At 37.9% G+C, this 17,797-nt stretch overlaps 3 protein-coding genes across 9 annotated transcripts; 2 read left to right on the top strand and 1 right to left on the bottom strand.

Moving 5' to 3' along the window:
- The first annotated feature begins 26 nt into the window (after positions 1 to 26).
- On the top strand, positions 27 to 4,101 carry LOC113730792 (serine/threonine-protein kinase PCRK1). Its single transcript, XM_027255717.2, has 5 exons — positions 27 to 476; positions 1,172 to 1,578; positions 2,122 to 2,382; positions 3,094 to 3,216; positions 3,457 to 4,101. The coding sequence occupies exons 2-5, from the start codon at positions 1,180 to 1,182 to the stop codon at positions 3,973 to 3,975; spliced, it is 1,302 nt and encodes a 433-aa protein (XP_027111518.1). The 5' UTR covers positions 27 to 476; positions 1,172 to 1,179; the 3' UTR covers positions 3,976 to 4,101.
- A 329-nt stretch (positions 4,102 to 4,430) lies between these two features.
- LOC113730791 (large ribosomal subunit protein mL101 (rPPR4)-like) lies at positions 4,431 to 7,435 on the bottom strand. Of its 2 annotated transcripts, XM_072078770.1 has the most exons (3): positions 7,075 to 7,240; positions 6,263 to 6,320; positions 4,431 to 6,053 (listed from the first exon to the last, which is right to left on the bottom strand). In XM_072078770.1, the coding sequence occupies exons 1-3, from the start codon at positions 7,089 to 7,091 to the stop codon at positions 4,809 to 4,811; spliced, it is 1,320 nt and encodes a 439-aa protein (XP_071934871.1). In that variant the 5' UTR covers positions 7,092 to 7,240; the 3' UTR covers positions 4,431 to 4,808. The 2 variants fall into 2 exon arrangements, with proteins under 2 accessions (XP_071934871.1, XP_027111516.1); XM_027255715.2 differs by lacking the exon at positions 6,263 to 6,320 and having other exon boundaries at positions 7,075 to 7,435.
- A 2,580-nt stretch (positions 7,436 to 10,015) lies between these two features.
- LOC113730790 (OVARIAN TUMOR DOMAIN-containing deubiquitinating enzyme 12) lies at positions 10,016 to 17,546 on the top strand. Of its 6 annotated transcripts, XM_072078769.1 has the most exons (12): positions 10,017 to 10,354; positions 11,927 to 12,279; positions 12,361 to 12,533; positions 12,713 to 12,786; positions 13,515 to 13,569; positions 14,484 to 14,558; positions 14,681 to 14,754; positions 14,855 to 14,903; positions 15,162 to 15,312; positions 16,516 to 16,572; positions 17,088 to 17,118; positions 17,207 to 17,546. In XM_072078769.1, exons 2-11 carry the CDS (start codon positions 11,952 to 11,954, stop codon positions 17,093 to 17,095), a joined length of 1,044 nt encoding a protein of 347 aa, XP_071934870.1. In that variant the 5' UTR covers positions 10,017 to 10,354; positions 11,927 to 11,951; the 3' UTR covers positions 17,096 to 17,118; positions 17,207 to 17,546. The 6 variants fall into 6 exon arrangements, with proteins under 6 accessions (XP_071934866.1, XP_071934870.1, XP_071934869.1 ...); XM_072078765.1 differs by lacking the exons at positions 17,088 to 17,118; positions 17,207 to 17,546 and adding an exon at positions 16,685 to 17,081 and having other exon boundaries at positions 10,016 to 10,354; XM_072078768.1 differs by lacking the exon at positions 17,088 to 17,118 and having other exon boundaries at positions 10,018 to 10,354.
- The last annotated feature ends 251 nt before the right edge of the window (positions 17,547 to 17,797 follow it).

Raw genomic sequence — 17,797 nt, 5'->3', positions numbered from 1 at the left:
ACTACTACTACGACTACAGGTGTACTTTCGTCTTGAGTTTTGCGTCTTCCAAAACAATCACTATCCAACTCTTGATTGAGTACAATATACGCAGAATTCAACTTCTTAGCTCAGAAATTCCACTGGAGACCGGTCCTGCACTTCCTTTAGGATAAAGCATTAATCATCAATTGTGTCCAGCCTTTCTGTTTTCCTTCCACTTTTTTTTCTGGGGTCTATTTTTCTTTCTTTCTTTCTTTCCCTTTTTGTCCCCCTCCCTCTTGTCTTTTTTCAATGGGGATAACCTGGTTGGTGAGCTGAATTCCAGCTGCCCAGCATTGACTTCCTTAGATCATGGGACGCTCGTTCTCCTTCTGCTTCTTGATTTTCTGACCCACTGCCTTTATTTGGATTCTGGGCTCCTCTTATAACCTGTCGAAAATGGACATTCTTGAATGTTAGCACTCACAATATTCTTGTCCTGTTATTACCTGGAGGTATGTATATTTCTTCCATCTTCTACTTCTTCATGTTCGTGTTTGGTCCATATGTGCATAGTTGCATGTGAAAGTTGTCTTCTCATTGTCTAGTTCCTCAAATGGATTTAAACTTCTATATATTTGTAAATGATAACTGACTAGGAAATCTATGAACCTGATAAGATTATGATCAAGAATTTTGCGGGACAAGTGTAGATGCAATTTAAGGAATTAACCTTTAGTTGGGAAGGAACTTATAAGGAAGTGATGCAATGACGGAAAACAATTTGGTAATTCTGGAAGCAGACCGGACCATTGCAGTAGTGTTTATTAAAAGGGCCCAAAATAAGGCAAAAGTAATGGCAGGGCATAATTCATGTAAATTCCAGTTGTGCGCAAACAAACTGAATCTGTTGATTCTGCAATGGTGATTCACTAGGATAGAAGAGCTTTTCTAATCAAATTGTACGAACTTTTTTTTCTTATTCCCTCTTATAATCTTTGGAATATCTGTGTTGATTATTCAGAACAAAGAGAAGTTTTTGCATTTGCACTACAAACTTGTATTGGAATTTTACTGACTTCATCGATTCTCTTAGTTAAAGAGTTTCTTAAAATTACAGATAAGGCGAAAATTTACAAATTGATGTAAAAATCTAGTGCAACGCTTGTTTTTTAATGGTTCCATGACTAGAGAGATTTGCAATTTGCAGTTAGAGAAATGGCAAAATTAAGGGCTATGAGGTGTTTCTCATTCTCAAACACGGACAGAAAAGATGAGCCAAAGACTACTAAGTCTATTTCGGTTCGCTCCTCTACTTCAACATCAACTGATCCTGAGGTGAGGAGATCAGGTTCTGAATATAATTCTCTAAATGTCTCGGACATCAGCACAGGATCTTCTGTGGGTATGTCGCTTACAAGCGCGTCTCCAAGACCAAGCAACCTCAGGGTCTTTTCATTTACAGAGCTCAAGACAGCAACAAGGAATTTTAGCCGATCCCTAATGATTGGAGAAGGAGGTTTTGGTGGTGTGTACAGGGGTGTCATAAGGGATGTACAGGATTTGGACAAAAAACTTGATATTGCTGTGAAACAGCTCAGCAGAAGGGGATTGCAGGTGAAATCCTCCTCCCAGCATTTTAACTGATAGTGCTAGAATTTTGATCATTGTCCTAGCTTTGTGCGACGTGAAGTGTTAGTTCACAATGAAAAGAATGGAAGAATACCAAAAGCGCATATAGTATAGATTGCAAATGTGAAACTTGAAGTTCACCTTTTACCTCGAATTCCTTGAAGATAAAAACAATCATGAATCCTCAATCATGTACATTTGATGAGGATCGTAGATTGGGTATGTATATTGTTTAGTTGGTTATTGGTGGCCTAACTCAAATTTGTCATCTCATGTTATCCTTCCTAGCAAAATCAAGGTTTAGATCTCCCACTACATACTTGAGAACAATCACAAATATTTTTAATCCCTAGTAATTCATTCTGTTTCGTCAACATCTTACATTAGGTTTTCACAGCTCTCGAATTCACTTGGCTATAGTGTTACCCTAACCAGATTTCTTTTCTTAGGTATCGTTTGATGTTCTTTGTCATCGCTGCAAAATCTTAGCCATAAAATAACTATCTTGATCCCTTTTGGTGTATATAGGGACATAAGGAATGGGTGACAGAGGTTAACGTTCTTGGCATTGTTGAACATCCAAATCTTGTCAAACTGTATGGCTATTGTGCTGAGGATGATGAAAGAGGAATCCAACGCCTTTTGGTGTATGAATACTTGCCCAACAGAAGTGTGCAAGATCATTTATTCAGTCGATTTCAGACACCTCTGCCATGGGCCACCAGACTGAGGATCGCACAGGATGCTGCACGGGGATTAGCATACCTTCATGAAGGAATGGAATTTCAGGTGTGTGTTGTTCTCTACAGTTTCTAAATTTCAACATGATCTAATAATACTCTCCCAGATTCTAAAGCCTTCTACTTTCAAGTATAGAGTAGTTGAGTTCAGCTTGCTACAATCACCGACCGTTGTTATGGTTGTTTAGCAGTGACTTGAATTCGTTCTTTCTCCTGAAAAATGTGCAAGATCAAATATGTTCTGTAAACAACACAGCCATACAGCCTTTCTTCTCGTGTCCATCCAAGAATTTGACTCCAAGCCTTATTATCTTCTTCTGACAACTTGCAATTTAAAAGCCTAGAAACAAATAAGCCAGTTTTTAACTTGAATCAATGTTCAACTTCCGAAATACAAATAAACATGACCTTTCTAGTAACATCATTACTTTGTGTCCGGTATTAGACCAACATAGTAAGTTCCTTGTTAAAAGAGGTCAAAGAGGCATTTGTTGCATGTCCTTGGGCTGTTTACAAAGCTCAGGCCATATAATTTCCTTACTTGATGCGTAATTAAGCTGTGATCTACTCAACATGTCAAGGTTGCACCGGCAAGCTTGTTTGAGATGAAAGACCAACTAAAAGAAGTAGATTTTCTGTGCTTATTCTAGGAAAAATTTCAGTTGCGAATCATCTTATAGAGAGAGAGATTGACCTCTCTCTGATTGCACAGTTTTATCACTGTAATTGTCTGATGGAGTATATAATTTTGGTGGTGCAGATTATCTTCAGAGACTTCAAATCATCTAACATTCTCTTGGATGACCGATGGAATGCAAAGCTTTCAGATTTTGGATTAGCCAGGCTGGGACCTTCTGATGGTTTTAGCCATGTCTCCACTGCGGTATGTTGATAGTGCATCGCTAGTGTATGAATGTAACAAGAGCTGCACAAGCCACCCCAATTCCCTCCTCTGCCTGGTAGTCATATACTAATACTTAATTCCAGAATAAAACCCATAAAAAAGGGATCAATTGCTCTATCCATCTTCTGACTCTTTTAAGTACAAGTTCTTGAATATGAGCTCAAGTATTTCGCATTTTATCCCATGCATTGTGATGTTTACTTGTTTTGGAAACCACAGGTAGTGGGTACCGTTGGATATGCTGCTCCGGAGTATATTCAAACGGGGCGTCTTACATCCAAGAGTGATGTGTGGGCTTATGGAGTCTTTCTCTACGAACTTATCACTGGCAGACGTCCTTTGGACAGAAACCGACCCAAAAATGAGCAGAAACTGCTGGAATGGGTCAGGCCACATCTCGCAGACATTAAAAAGTTTGAGCAGATTTTGGATCCTCGGCTAGATGGGAAATATTCTTTGAAGTCTGCGCAAAAGCTAGCCGCTACAGCCAACAAATGTTTAGTAAGGCATCCCAAACATCGTCCGAGAATGAGTGAAGTTCTGGAAATCGTAAACAAGATCGTGGAAGAAAGTAGTGTGATTGGAAGTCCTCAAGGTCCCATTAGTTCAAGTGTGAAACATTTTGAAGAAAAATCCAAGGTACAAGGACCAAAGAGAAGATTTGTGGACAATGTAACTGGAGAAAATAAATGGTTGCTTTGGAGAACATGGAAACCTAAGCTTGTGAAGGCTACTTGAAGGTAAAAAAAAAAAAGAAAAACTAGAGCAGATTTTCTCTTCAATTAGATGAAGCTCATCAAGTCAGCAGCTTCTTTTCTAAGTGCAATTTAGCTTCATCTATTAAAAGCTCCACTTGCGCCCTCATCTTTTAACTGTTAATATGTCTCCCTTTTATCCGAGTAAAAGAACAAAAATCAGAAATAAAACTCTCTGATACCCTCAGCAAATCCTTACTGGGATCTTTCTCATCCAATCCAGAGCACAGAGGTAAAACCTGAAAATCCAGACAATCAACACGTCTATCAAAATTCAAAAGTACATGCTTGAGCTATTAAGGGGGCAATCAAGATACATTAGGAATCACAAGATTCAATATCTTCATCCTGTGCATCCCCCCTATACCAGTGTTCCACCCACCCTCCTCCCAAGCGAGGAGGAGGAGAAAAGAACGACAGTAAAGAGAAAAAATGAGATGAATCCCCAAAATAAATCCATGTTAAAGTAATTGTGTTCGTTCGAAACATGTTTCCATTTTCCTTCTGAAGGCCATTTCAACTGGGCAGAACCTTCAGATGTCAATACAGATGTAGCTACCAAAAATACATCGCCAAAAGCTGTTTATTTTATGTCACTGAATTGCTGTTCTGTAGCTCCATAAAGTTTCCAAGAATTCTCTAAGCATCCAGAGGCCCCAGTGCCCAAGGAAAGAAGTCCTACAAATGTCCTCCTCCAAAAAATCAGCATCTAAGCTGACATCTTAGACATCAGCTATTTGATAAGAAGTTGAAATGCAAATCCTTTCCCTCACCTCTTCAGGTAACATTCTATGAGAAAATTATACGTGAAAGCTGTCACTCCACAGAGATGCCATCTAGCAGCTTCCTACCTTGCTCACTTAATTCCACATTCTCCATCTTGATCCGCCGGCGCATGATAGGACTAGTTCTTCCAGCAGCTGCATATGTCCTAAGCAATGATTCGAACACATCAACACCCAATTCATCCACAGCCTTCTTCAAAATCTCCACAAAACCTTCCGCACCTTCAACATCCTTCTTTTTCTCAAAATGTTCCATAAGTTCTCTTACAACTGTGGAGGATGGGATCCACTTAGAACCATCTCCTCTACCAGTTATAATTGCATTCTCGACACACTCTACGGCTGGTTTGATCTCCCCATTTCTGAGATAGTAATCAAGGAAAATCTCCCAAGTTTTAGCATTAGCCTTGGCCCCACTCCTCCTGGCTCGTTCCTTTAGCTCTTCAGCCTTCTTCAATGAACCTTGTTTAGCATAAGCTCCTATAAGGACGTTTGCAATACGAATATCATAAGCTGGGTGGCCAGATTCCCACTCCCTGAAACATTTTTCAGCACCTGGTAAATCATTGAGGTTAACCAACACTTGAATCATATTCAGATAGCTTATATTTGCTGTCTTAGGAAAAGCCAGCCTTAAAGACCGCCACACACGATAAACTTCGAGCAGATTTCCAGTGCGGCCGTATAATGTGATCAAGAACTGGTATGCAGAAAGATCTCGGCGAGCATTTTTCTTCTCCAATTCTTTGAGTGCCTTCTCTGCTTTATCAAACAAGCCTGCATCAGCGTAAATTGATGCCAGGTTGCTATATGTTGTCCAATCTCCAGAGACTCGACCATCCCTCTTCATCTCGTCAATGACCCTCTCCACCCCAGTAATATCATTTTCAGCAGCAAGAGCCCTCATCCAGACATTATAGGTATAAGAATCAGGCAAAATGTCACTAGCTTTCATCTCTTGGATTATGGATGGGATTTTCTCAGGCTGCCCAATTTTTGTGTACAGGGTCATCAAGCTGTTATAGGGCATTGAGGTTAATGATAAATTAAGTTCCTTCATCTTATCCATTAGAGCCTCTGCTTTGTCAATCATCAAGGCTTTACAGTAACAGTTCAAAAGAGCACCATAAGTTAAATGATTCTTTGATGCTTCAGGCAAATTGATGAAGTATGTTTCTGCTGATGCAATCCCTCTAACTTTTGCAATAAGATCGATATGTATAGCTTGATCACTAACCGTCTTGTTCATTCCCCTCTTTGTCATACTTTCTGACAGCTGTATATCAGAAAGCATTGAGGAAAAATTTTCAGTACATAAAACATGGACAATCACTAAGTTCAAGAGAACAGGGAAGATTACTTCAGCAGTAATCAACCAAGTTAAACAGCAAGTACTATGGTATTAAAGATGAAGACTTATGCTTGATCGTGCCCATGACCAATTGCACACTACATCTTAATACAAATGAATTGTCCTTGACAAACCTTGGGACACAGGCTTGCAGGAACACTAATTCGTTTTCTTTTCCATTGGCTGCACTTCCTAGTACAAGAAGCAACATTGTTAAACGCAACTCCCAAGAAAACGGGCTATTGATACCATGAAATATATGATAGTCGGGCCTAGCTGATAACCACACTGGAAGTCTGAGCCTGAAAGATTGTTTACCCCCTTTTGCATGAAGGTTAAAAGCTGAGACCAGCTTTTTATGTTTCCATGGCAACAATTGGAGGAAGATGTAGCAGAGTAGGCGCTGCAACAAGACGGGAAATTTGATGTGTAGCTAATTCAGAACCTATAACCAGACTATCCGAGCACCAGCCTTACATTTCCTAATGAGTAATTCCACAGTTGTGTTTGAAAACCTATCAACCAAAAAATGCCAAAACAATTTCCCCCTCTCTCTTTTACCAATTAAAAATTTGTTCTTCAATATAAAACCTACAAAGCAATGCCCAACAAAAATGATAACTTTTTCTCAACCAACATATCTAGCATTTATTCAACGGCATATACTCCAAGGAAAAGTAAAATAACTGCCTTCTTACTACACCTAATCCCAACTGTCATAATCACCATCACCAATTGATCCTAAAGTTCCCTACTTTTACTGACCCAAATGAGAATTAAACCGACACTGAGAGAACCCACATACAAGAAATGCAATGCAACTCACAAAAAAAAAAAAATTTCCTGCAACCATTTCTTATATCCTCCAAATCAAGGATGCATAGAAGAATCATTTTACAGAAGCGGAGTTACAGGGTATAGGGCTTAAGGAAACGAAGGAAGAGACCTTGAGGGCAGGGCCATAGAGCTTGCGTTGTCGGAGGAGCTTGAGGGAATGATCCGCCTCCCATTTATATGCGGACTTATGGGATTTCAAGAACTCGTTCAGCTGTTGCCTCACGCTTTCTTCTTCGCTCCCGCCTTTCAGGAGCTTTCTGTAAAGCGCTTCCTCTAAGTACTTCTTTGTCGATCGCTTAGCTACGGTTTTCGACTTCCTCGTAAATTGTTGCATAAATGTTGAGGCCATTTTTGTTGCTGCTATTTCCTTTCTTGAGTTTGTAAGCCCTAGTGAAGATGAAGAAGAGGAAGAAGATGGAGAAGTGACTGCAAGTTTTGCAGGTGGAGTAACGGGCTTTTTGGGAAAAGTATTTTATTTTGGGCTGTACTAATGGGACAATATATTTTTATCGTTGTTTAAAGCCCCAATAAAAGGTCAGCTCGTAGAGCCCAAAAATTAATCCTCTTTCCCTGTTTGAGCCCAAATATCCTCCATCCTCTTCGGCATCTTCGGGTTATCTTTTTTTAAAAAAAAAAAAAAAAAAATTTTTGTTAGAGACGTGTTGTGCTATGAGAATGATTCTTCTGCCAGAAGAAAATGGCAAGAATTCCCATATGAGCTTCGTCCACTTAATAGATCATAAAATCGAGGAGTCCCACTTCTATTATTTGATTTGGCAGACACCAATTGAGAAGCCAAAATTAGGAATACATTTTAAGCCACTTTAGGTGGGTACTTTAGTAACGCAAAGTTTTGATTTTGAAAAAAGGATAGCAAACGCGCTTATGATTAAGTCATGTTTAGGGTACAAATGATTTTAATCAAATCAAACGTTTTACTAAAACTGCTTAAATCTGTTTAATTATTTTAACAAGTTTAAAATTTTATTTATTTATTTGTCATATCGAATTTAAACAAATTTTTTGTCAAACTTAAAAGTTATTTAACATAAAACGCTGTTCCAATTTAACTATGAAATTCAAATGAATTCTTATTAAGTCAAATTTGATTTAAGTATCAAATATCTCAATTCATCTTTCAACTCTATCCATATGTAGCTAAATATCCATACATAACAAAATGGACAAAAAACCTTAGTGGTCACTAAACTATTGGTCAGATCATATTTTGACCATCAAACTATTTTTCGTCAGTAATTAGCCACTAAACAACTTAATCAGTAAATCCGTTACCATTTAGTCGATAATTGCTCTTAATCTATGAAATTAGCTGTACACGTGGCAAAGTGCCAGGTAATTTTGTCCAACAATTACGCGACCCTATTTCACAGATTAATTGCTAATTTTACAGATTAAAAGCAATTATCGACTAAATGGTCACGAGTTTACTGATTAAGTTGTTTAGTGGTCAATTACTGACGAAAAATAGTTTGATGGTCAAAACATGATCTGACCAATAGTTTAGTGGCCGTTGAGATTTTTTACTCTAACAAAATTAGATAAAATTTGGCTTTGGCATACGATTATTCCAAAACATAAATATGGGCCCCGTTTGGAACCTGAGTTTTTTGGAAATTTGTTTAAAATTTTACTGTAGCGTACTGTAGAAGTTTTTTGAAAAAAATTTTTGAGATGAAAAACTTTTTTTTCCTTTTCTTTTTTTCTTTCTTTCTTTTTTTCCTTTCTTCTTCTTTTTCTTCCTTCCCCCTCCCCCGTCACCTCTGCCGCCAGCTTTGAAGAACCAGCAGATGGTCCAATTTTTTTTTCTTTTCTTTCCTCTCTTCTTCTTCTTCTTCTTCCTTCCCCCTCCCCTTCCCTCCCTCGCCACCTCTCCCTCCAGCTTTGAAGACTCAGTAGCCATGGTTAAGCTAATTTTTTTTCCTTTTCTCTTCCCCTCTTCTCCCTCTCCCTCTCTGCTCTCCTCTCCCCCTCTACTCCTCTCCCGAAGCCAGAGAACTAGTAGCCATGGTTTTTTTTTTTTTTTTTTGCTTTTTCTGTCCCCCCTTGTCCCCTTTCCTACTCTCCTCCCCTTCCCCCTTCTCCTTTGCCTAATGTGGTCGTGTTGCGATCTGGTACCGCGACTGGGGGAAGGGAGAGGGTGGCTGGGGAGGAGAGGGGGAGAGGGGAGGGAAGTAGAGGGGGAGAGAGAGAGAAAAAGAAAAGAAAAGAGAGGCATTGCTGGAGGAGCTTGGGCTGGGGCTGTGAGATGAAGAGGGGCAAAAATTTTGGTGTCTTGATGTCCTTGATCCCGGGACATTTGAATAAGCACTATTTTTCTGGCATAGATATGTCACTGAAGAAAGTGATTCCGTTTTGTCTATGTTTTCTTTTTGGATTTTGAATGCGTCTACCTCGACTTTGAATACGCAGTTTAGATCGGTCAAAGGCGGAGGGGGAGAGGGAAAGGGAGAAAGGAAAAAAAAAGAAGAAGGAATGCCGGCGTCGGAAGCAGCGGCGGAGGTGGTGGCCGGCGATAAAGGTGCGGTGGATCGGGGTGGGGAAGAAAAAAGAAGAAAAGAGAAAGTTTTTTATGTATTAGATATTTTGAAGTGTGTAGGTTAAAAAATTTGATAAGTTTTTTTTGGATTCCTGTAACTAAAGTTATTAAAAAATTAATAGCTAAAAAACTTGGTTTCAAACATGTCCATGATTCTTAAATCACAAGAATATTACAAAATACTCATATTTGCTTTGTGGTGAATAGAAAGATTCTAAACTTGTCATAAGAGTTTACTTGACACTCATCTTAGGAGCATTGATGGGGTCCTTGAATTTTAAAATGTCCACCCCTTTCTTTTTTCTATTCTATTTTCCCTTCCCATAAATATAAAAAAGAAGAAAGCAAAAAAGGTTACATAACAAAGGCGGCCGACCAAACCCCAGCATACACGTGACACCAACTGCCCCAAAAGAAGCTTTTGATACCGACACGTGTCCGACTCGCGAAAAACAATAAAGTAGGTCGAAAAAACAAAAGCCTCCTACCGGAAACAGGTATAAGTGGACCCCACAATAACTGATTTTTCCGGACTCATCAGTGCCTAGACAGACGGCGAAAGTCTAATCCCTGGCCGCCTTTCCGCCTAAATCAGTCCCATTCGTAGACCATTTTTCAATTCGTGGCTACTGCTGCTCTTTTTATGAAAGCGGCGGCGTCTGCTCCTTTTTTTCGAATCCCATTCAATGCCAAATCAAATCCTATCTGCGTATTAAAGTAGTCAAACTCAAATATTGAATATTCACAAATTTCGCTCCGGCAAAGATAAGTCAATCATATAAGGAGGATTTTGAGGTCTGAACGGGCCAATCGATTTTTCTAACTTTTTGAGGTTTGCATCTTGATCTTTTTTTTTTAGGTGATAATGAATTTTTTTTATATTTAATATGTTATTGGATGTAATGATTTTGAATTTGGGAAGGTTTTTCTGTTCTAGGTTTCTGGGTGTCTAAGTTTGCTAGAGATGCTTGTACTAGTAAAATTCCTTAAGCTTCTTGTGGTCTAGATTAACTGTCGAATATGAATATCCTGAAGATTTGATTGTTGCCATGGTTGGATTTGCTACTTTTTTTTTGAGTAATTTTATTTAATGGTTTGTGATGATAAACCAGCTTTTCTTTCTTTCTTTCTTTTTTTTTTTTTAAATTAATCGGGAAGCTTAATTGGATGCAACTGATATGCTTTTGTGGAATTGTAATTTGTAGAGGAAAGGAAAATAATGAAATTTAGGTTAAGGAAAGAAGATTAGCAGGGATTTCTAAAGCTAAAAAGAAGATCTTGCTAAGGTTTTTTTTTTTCTTTTGCCCTCCCAAGGCTTTTTGCATTTTGTGCGTGTGCTGGGATTTCAATAAGCTGAAAAAGGGATCTTGGATTGTAAGAGTAGGGAAGTTTTCCAGGTTTTTGGATTTTTATCATGTTCTAGTTTGAATTGTCAAGATGAGGGCAAGCGTCGACCCAAGTGGTGCCAGGATTGGATTATAATCATAGCTTCTGCAGCCCCCATGCCCCTAGATTGTTAAATTCTATAGTTGCAGACAACGTCAGAGTTGGATTTTGTTTTATTTGTTTTCATATTGGTTTTTGGGGATGTAGCGCTCAATGCGATACAACTATCTTGAGAATACATTATTATCTATATGTTCTTTTGCAAAATGTTGTAGGATTGGATTTTGCTACGTGGTCAATTGGACATTTCTATACTCATTTACTGGATATTTGAGTATAGGCAACTCATAAGTTTGAAGATTAATGAAAACAGGGAATCTTGCCTCCGGCTATAAGAATTGTGATTCAGCTTAGGCACTATTTATAAGGTGCTTGTCAAAGAATTTGAAGTTCTTCGTTGGACATTAAAACTAGTTTAAATTATTTTATGGACTCTAGATAGAAGTTTGCTTTTCTGGTTTTGGTGTCTATAAGTTTTGTCCGGTTTATGTTGTTCAGCTCATAAGGAATAAAACATTGACAGATTCGTACTGTTGTAATGCTATCTGAAATAAGCCAATGACTTTTCCCCCCATTTTTCTCAGTGTATTGCTTGGTATCCTAATAATTTACTTCATATGCTTGCTATATTTAGCTTTGTGATTAATTCGCTTCATGCATGGTTGGAACTATTACACATTTAAGTATACATAATTTAGGCCACTATATCATGTTTTTGGGGAGCTGATCAAAATTAACTAAGCTGAAGCCTATGAAGAAAAACTTTTTTCCATGATCTATATTGCAAATTAGTGGTTTTTCTATGGTCTGGTTGAGAGAAATTATTATGTTTGAAATAGCCTAGAAGTTAATGCTAGAAGAATCACTTGTATCATGGAATGCTTGCCAATTAATGTGATGAACACGACATTCTCACATGGGACTAATTAATGGAATAAATGTTTGTTGTTTGGAACAGGGATCTGTGGCATACGGACAGTAAGATGGCAATCTATGAGTATGACCCTGATGTCATTCGGTGGGGTCTACATCATCTAGATGTCTGTATACCGAATGATAGTGGCTGTCCCAATACTGTTACTGAATACGATAAGGACTTGTCTGAAGTTGCATATGTAGATGAAGGATACTGTGAGCCCATGCAAGCAAATGTGTACAATGACGAGATAATTGCTCATGCTTATCAAGAAGAACTATCACGACTTGCAGCAGCTGAAACATCAGGATCTTCACATGCTGAGGAAGAGCATCAGCAAATCTCAGTTCTTTCACAGGATTGGTTTGGTTCTTCAAGAAGACACTGCAATTCTGGTATGGGAAGAGCAGAAATTCTGTTAATTGGTCAATCTACTCTGTTGAATTACTTTGATGAAACAAGTATATGAATTGTAGAATGTCAAAGCAATCAGGACGATCCTGATGAAGCAGGAATGTTTAAATTATGCCCCAGCCCAGGACGAGCTGTTGTTAATGCAGAGGACCAACCAGGTTCCCCAGAGATAGAAGATGAATCTGCTCTTGATGGAGAAGTTGGCAGGAGGTTGAATCAGATGTTCTCCGTCCCTGTATGTACTCCTCTTTTTGTACATTACACTACAGAGATGTCCCATTTTATGGATTATGAATGATGTGGTGGTTATTGTAAACAAATGGAAAACAGAATATCATTGTGCCAGGGGACATAAAAATGACAGAGTTTGTTTTTGGATTGTAACTGATGTTCTTTTGTCATCACTGCTTGCAGCATGTGCCTAGAATTAATGGAGAAATACCTTCAGTTGATGAAGCTACCTCTGATCATCAAAGATTGCTAGACAGGTTTTTTTACAGCACTTGTTTAGTTCACTAGCCTCTTGTTTTTTGTAGCTCTGGTTGCTCTGAAGTTTTGTGGACTGTTTTCACAAATCTTTTTTCTAAAAATGTCTTTCTTCAAACACAAGATACCATGATTCTAGGATGTAACCTATAGCTGTTTATAGGGATTTTGTCCGCATGATTTTTATTGCCTACGTTTGTCCTGAAAAGTTTGCTATAGTGTTAGCATGGGACATGTCCACCTACGTGTCCACCTATATTTTCTGTGATTATCTGTTTGTATGCTGTGTAGGGCTAAGGCTGCTGCTCCATCTTGCTTATGATTCTCATTATTTCTTCTTCTTAGGTGGAAGTGAAATTTCCATGCCCAGATAAAAATTAAAATATCATCTGGGCAAGTTTAGGAGTGCCTTTCCTTTCCTCTTCTTCTATAGATTTGTTGGCCATTGTGTTATCTTGGCTGTAAAACCAGTAATTGCTTAGTATAATCAGGGCAAGCATAGTTTATTGTCTTTCAGGAATCAATGTAATTAATTTGTTGTGAGCCAGATCTATTTTTACTTTATCTTAAAATAAATATATTACAATCTGCATGCATTTCTGAACGGATTTAATGGGAAAAAAGCTCTCTCTGACATTTGCTCAATATTAACCTAAGCCTTTTGACTTTAAATAATCTGCTCTCACTCTTGCCATGCTTATTTGCTGGAATTTTTTTTAATGGTTTTCAGATTGCAGTTGTATGACTTGGTCGAGCTAAAAGTATCAGGAGATGGCAATTGCCAGGTTGGTTTTTTGACATTCCCATGCAATAGTATTACCTATGTGTTATAAGGGCTGAGTTTTATTGTCAAATTATATAACTTCAACTTCACTTCAATGATATCTTTGACAGAAGTGTCATAGTTTCTTGATTATGCTTTATGCATCTAGTGGGCACATATCCTGATAATTGCATAATTGTTTGTTTGGATTACATTGATGGCATCTCTCTGAGGGTTGAACAATCACTTTTCTATATTGAAGTAATTATATTGCCTTCCTAGGAATATGTTAATTACTTTTGGTAATTTATAGGTCTTTAAGATTTTTGAGACTCAAATAATTTGAGAAAGGATGTATTTTGGTCTTACCAACTAAAATAAGTATTTTATGAGTCCCTTCTTTGTTATCATTCTGGATTTCACCTCTCAAGTTGCATGCAACAAAGGTTCAGAAAAGAAAAACTCCAGTGCTGATGTCATTTCCCTACCTACTTGGGAGTGTATGCTAAAGCAACTGTCTACTGTGGTCTGATAAGGTATTTAAGGTGCTATTTACATGGTTTCTTTGTGGTTTTATGGTAAATGTCTCTGTAGTGTAAAATTGCAACTTGTGTCCTACCCCTTCCCCCAAATCCCGCACTTTGTGGAACATAGGTTCTTGCTTAAAAGCTTAGCTATCACACTACGTCAAGTCTGTGCTGTTTTTCACTAGATCAAGTTTTCCCTTTTAGTAAGAATGTCTTATTGCGTCTCTGAGTTCATATGGCTTTGGCTCGTGGATAGATGAGTTGTTTTATTTGATGTTGTGTGTTCTCTCTCTTCTTTTTGGGTGTTAGTATACTTTATCGAAGTGAGTCTTATATCTTGATTCAGATTTTTGTTTTAGTGTCGTCGTGTTATGATCAATGACTTTCACATCTATTGGTTTCCCTGTAGTTCCGCTCCTTGTCGGATCAAATATATCGTACTCCTGAGCATCACAAGTTTGTTAGACAGCAAATTGTCACCCAGGTTGTATACTGTTAAATTTTTAGAATGACTTATTATCCTTATAGGAAATCAGCATGTTTAATTCTAGTCATAGATTTGTGTTCTATTGGATGCTAATAATTCCTTTTTGTCAATTTGATCAGCTTCAATCTCATCCAGAGTTGTATGAAGGTTATGTTCCCATGGCCTATGATGACTACTTGAAAAGAATAACCAAGTATTCATCTCGCTTCTGTTGTCTTCTCTTCCATGGTGTGTTTTAGACTATTTCCCTGTTATGTGTTTATTTCCTATTGATAACTAGTTTAACCTTACAGGACTGGCGAATGGGGTGATCATGTCACACTGCAGGCAGCAGCAGATTCGGTAAAGGGCCTCACTTTTCCTCTGTCTGAGCTTGTTTTGGTTTAGTCTTCTTTCATTTTTCTGCAAAATGGAGTAGAAGATGGTTTCTATATCCACAAAAAGGGTAGCATATCTATAAGCAGGTCTTTTCAGTCAGATTTCTATAATAAATTTTCCTTGAATTGCTGAACCTGCATTTGGCACACATTAATTAGCTGCAAGTTAGGGGCTTAAAATTTGCATAGATAAATTCTCACCAATATTCCTTGCCTTTTTTAGGATGTGTCGTCATTCTTTGAATGTGACTTTGCATTCATCGTGACTAATGCTTGTCATCTTATACAGTATGGTGTGAGGATTTTTGTGATAACGTCCTTCAAGGACACATGCTATATTGAGATTCTTCCTCAAATACAGAAGTCAGACAGAAGTAAGTATTTTCTATCATTTGATGTACAAGTTTATTTTTCCGGATCATGAAACTTAAGAGCAGGTACAATTTTCTAAAACAAGTAACTAAGATTTGTCAGATGACCTGACCTAGCTTCAGCAGTACCTTAATTTGAGATTGCCTTTCTATGTAAAGCAAGGAGAGTTCAGAACAAAGCTAATCCAACAGAAACTCTTATTAACCCACATACTTTTTGAATTTTATGATCTTAAAATGGCTACTGAATTGAATCCCGTTGTTAATAATTTTAAATTGCAAGGATGAATTGTAACCAAGAAACTTGTGAAACATGACATTAGGAGAGTATGCACTACATTATTTTTGTAACTCAAGGTTGCACTGGAGTAAATTATTTAGTGTTGCAAAAAATAGATGCAATAAAAGCTAGAAGCTGAAAACCTGAATTTCGCAATAGGACTCGCTCTTGTGATGGGAAACATATTTAGTCAAGAAGGTCTCATGGCTTTTAGTAATTGGTGCTGCTTTTGAGCAGAGTAGTGCAGAATGATGAAATTGTTGTTTTTTTCCCTTTGGGTCAATTGGCAACAGCTACACACTATTCCTACTCTAACCTATACTAGGGGAGGGCCCAATTGGGCCATGGGGGGCTAGAGGGAGAGAAACCCACCTCTAGACCAAAGGGGTGCACTGCTGCACACCCTTTGGATTTAACTGTGGATGCAAGGGTTTGAACCTGCAACCTGTATCCAGACTGCAAATCTATACTTTGCCTGGTGGCCAACTCGCCTAAGGAGAGTTGGTTTACCTGATTCTCATGCGATTCCCCATTTTAGAAGTGTTGAATCCCCGAGAAATTGTTCTTCAATGTATTGGTGAAGAATGGAATGTATAATGTAAGTCCGCTATGTGTCGAATATATTCTTGGTTTTGAATTTTAATTGGAGTTTCCTGGATCACTTAGCCATCCGTTTGGCTGGATAAAGCTTTCTCTGGTTCTCACTTTCAGCTTTCTTATTGTCTTAAATGACATCTGTTGTCCTTTGACGTGTTTGTTTTACATGCTTTGGAAATGTCAATCTGGAATTTCCTCCTCTGCAAGGACCCTTTTTATCTTTTATATGTTACATCTGTGTGCTAAAAGTGAGAGATTGATAATCAGTTGAAGAGTACCGAGTTTAAGATAACTTCTGTTGATCCTTATTGTTATAATGTTTCCTGCAGTAATAACTTTGAGCTTCTGGGCAGAAGTGCACTATAACTCCATATATCCTCATGGAGGTAAGAACGTTAATCCGCTTCTCTTTCTTTTTGTCTTTTATATTTTTTCTTCCAATTCAACACAATACTCTGTATACTCTGGCTCATCAAGGTCCTTTATTGCTGAATTTAGGAACCCTTGCATCTCCCATTAGCAGTGAGTTTATCCATTTAATTTGTATACAGTATCTTTGCTTTTCCTTTCTAATTGTTGCATGTTTTAACATACGTGAGTGCATGAAGACAAGAAAATTTCTTTGGATTTAGCTCAACACTCTTTACCCAGGTCAATTAGAATGGTTAATCCAACTGTTTGTTAAGATTTTAGCAAAGATCAAGTCTTGATGCTTTTGGGAGATTAAAAAAACGATAATAGGCTAGTGATGGAGGGATAGGTAGTTTGGAAGATGGCTGTTGATGGGATGATTGCTTTAATTGGGCGTTTTTGATAGACGATATAATCAAGCAATTGTTGTTTTCAAGCATTTCTTACCGTCTTGAAGTTGAACTTATATATGCTTACTCTTTTCCATCAGACGCCTAAATGTTCACATTTTAACCTAGAAGGTAACAGTTTGTCTATATTAATTGGAAAAGATATTTGGTTTAAGTTTCAGACTGAAATGCTGTGCCTACTAATGTCTGTGATTTGCAGAATTTCCTGAACTAGAAAACAAGAAAAAGAAGAGATGGTGGTGGCCTGGCGGTTAAAAGTTGTTCAATGTAGAACACTGGTTGTTTAGCGTTGCTAGGAGGTTGATGTCCGGGATAATTTCCATGCAAGACGCAGTTGATCTGATGAGCGTTGTTCACTTCACATTCTTTTGTACATAGGTTTCTACTGTATATATATGTAGTAGGAATTTAAACCCCTTCTTTTTCTGAGGCTCTATTCTTTTGTACATAGTTTAAAGATTTATGAGGAGAATTTTAACTTTTTGTGCGAGCACAGCACGAATGCTATTTGGCAATTATATCCATGCATAATTACTGTATCAGGGCTTAGAATTTGCCACCGCTTTGCTAGATTTTAAAAAAAAAAAAGCTAGAATTGGGATACTTTGGCAAATTATGTATTGTCTCTTTGTTGTACTTGGTTTCACTCATTTTCTGAATCGGAGGCACGATATGCAAGAATGCCTGCCAAGTATTTCTGCAGGGCAGCATATTAAACCATGGATACCACCCCAAAATAAGGGGGAAAAGTGGAGAATCTGATGTTATTTAACTTAGGTACTGTTGAGCG

The sequence above is a fragment of the Coffea arabica genome, chromosome 2e (assembly GCF_036785885.1).
Source record: "Coffea arabica cultivar ET-39 chromosome 2e, Coffea Arabica ET-39 HiFi, whole genome shotgun sequence".
NCBI classification, from domain to species: Eukaryota; Viridiplantae; Streptophyta; class Magnoliopsida; order Gentianales; family Rubiaceae; genus Coffea; species Coffea arabica.
The sequence above is the reverse complement of the archived record's forward strand: the minus strand, read 5'-3'. Positions and strand labels throughout refer to the sequence as shown.

Coding starts and splice junctions, on each gene's coding strand:
- LOC113730792 (XM_027255717.2), top strand. CDS start 1,180: ATGGCAAAATTAAGGGCTATGAGGTGTTTCTCATTCTCAAACACGGAC. Junction 1,579..2,121: donor TCAGCAGAAGGGGATTGCAG/GTGAAATCCTCC, acceptor TGGTGTATATAG/GGACATAAGGAATGGGTGAC. Junction 2,383..3,093: donor ATGAAGGAATGGAATTTCAG/GTGTGTGTTGTT, acceptor TTGGTGGTGCAG/ATTATCTTCAGAGACTTCAA.
- LOC113730791 (XM_027255715.2), bottom strand. CDS start 7,314: ATGGCCTCAACATTTATGCAACAATTTACGAGGAAGTCGAAAACCGTA. Junction 6,054..7,074: donor TCTATGGCCCTGCCCTCAAG/GTCTCTTCCTTC, acceptor TCTGATATACAG/CTGTCAGAAAGTATGACAAA.
- LOC113730790 (XM_072078765.1), top strand. CDS start 11,952: ATGGCAATCTATGAGTATGACCCTGATGTCATTCGGTGGGGTCTACAT. Junction 14,755..14,854: donor TACTTGAAAAGAATAACCAA/GTATTCATCTCG, acceptor TTAACCTTACAG/GACTGGCGAATGGGGTGATC. Junction 16,573..16,684: donor CTCCATATATCCTCATGGAG/GTAAGAACGTTA, acceptor TGCTGAATTTAG/GAACCCTTGCATCTCCCATT.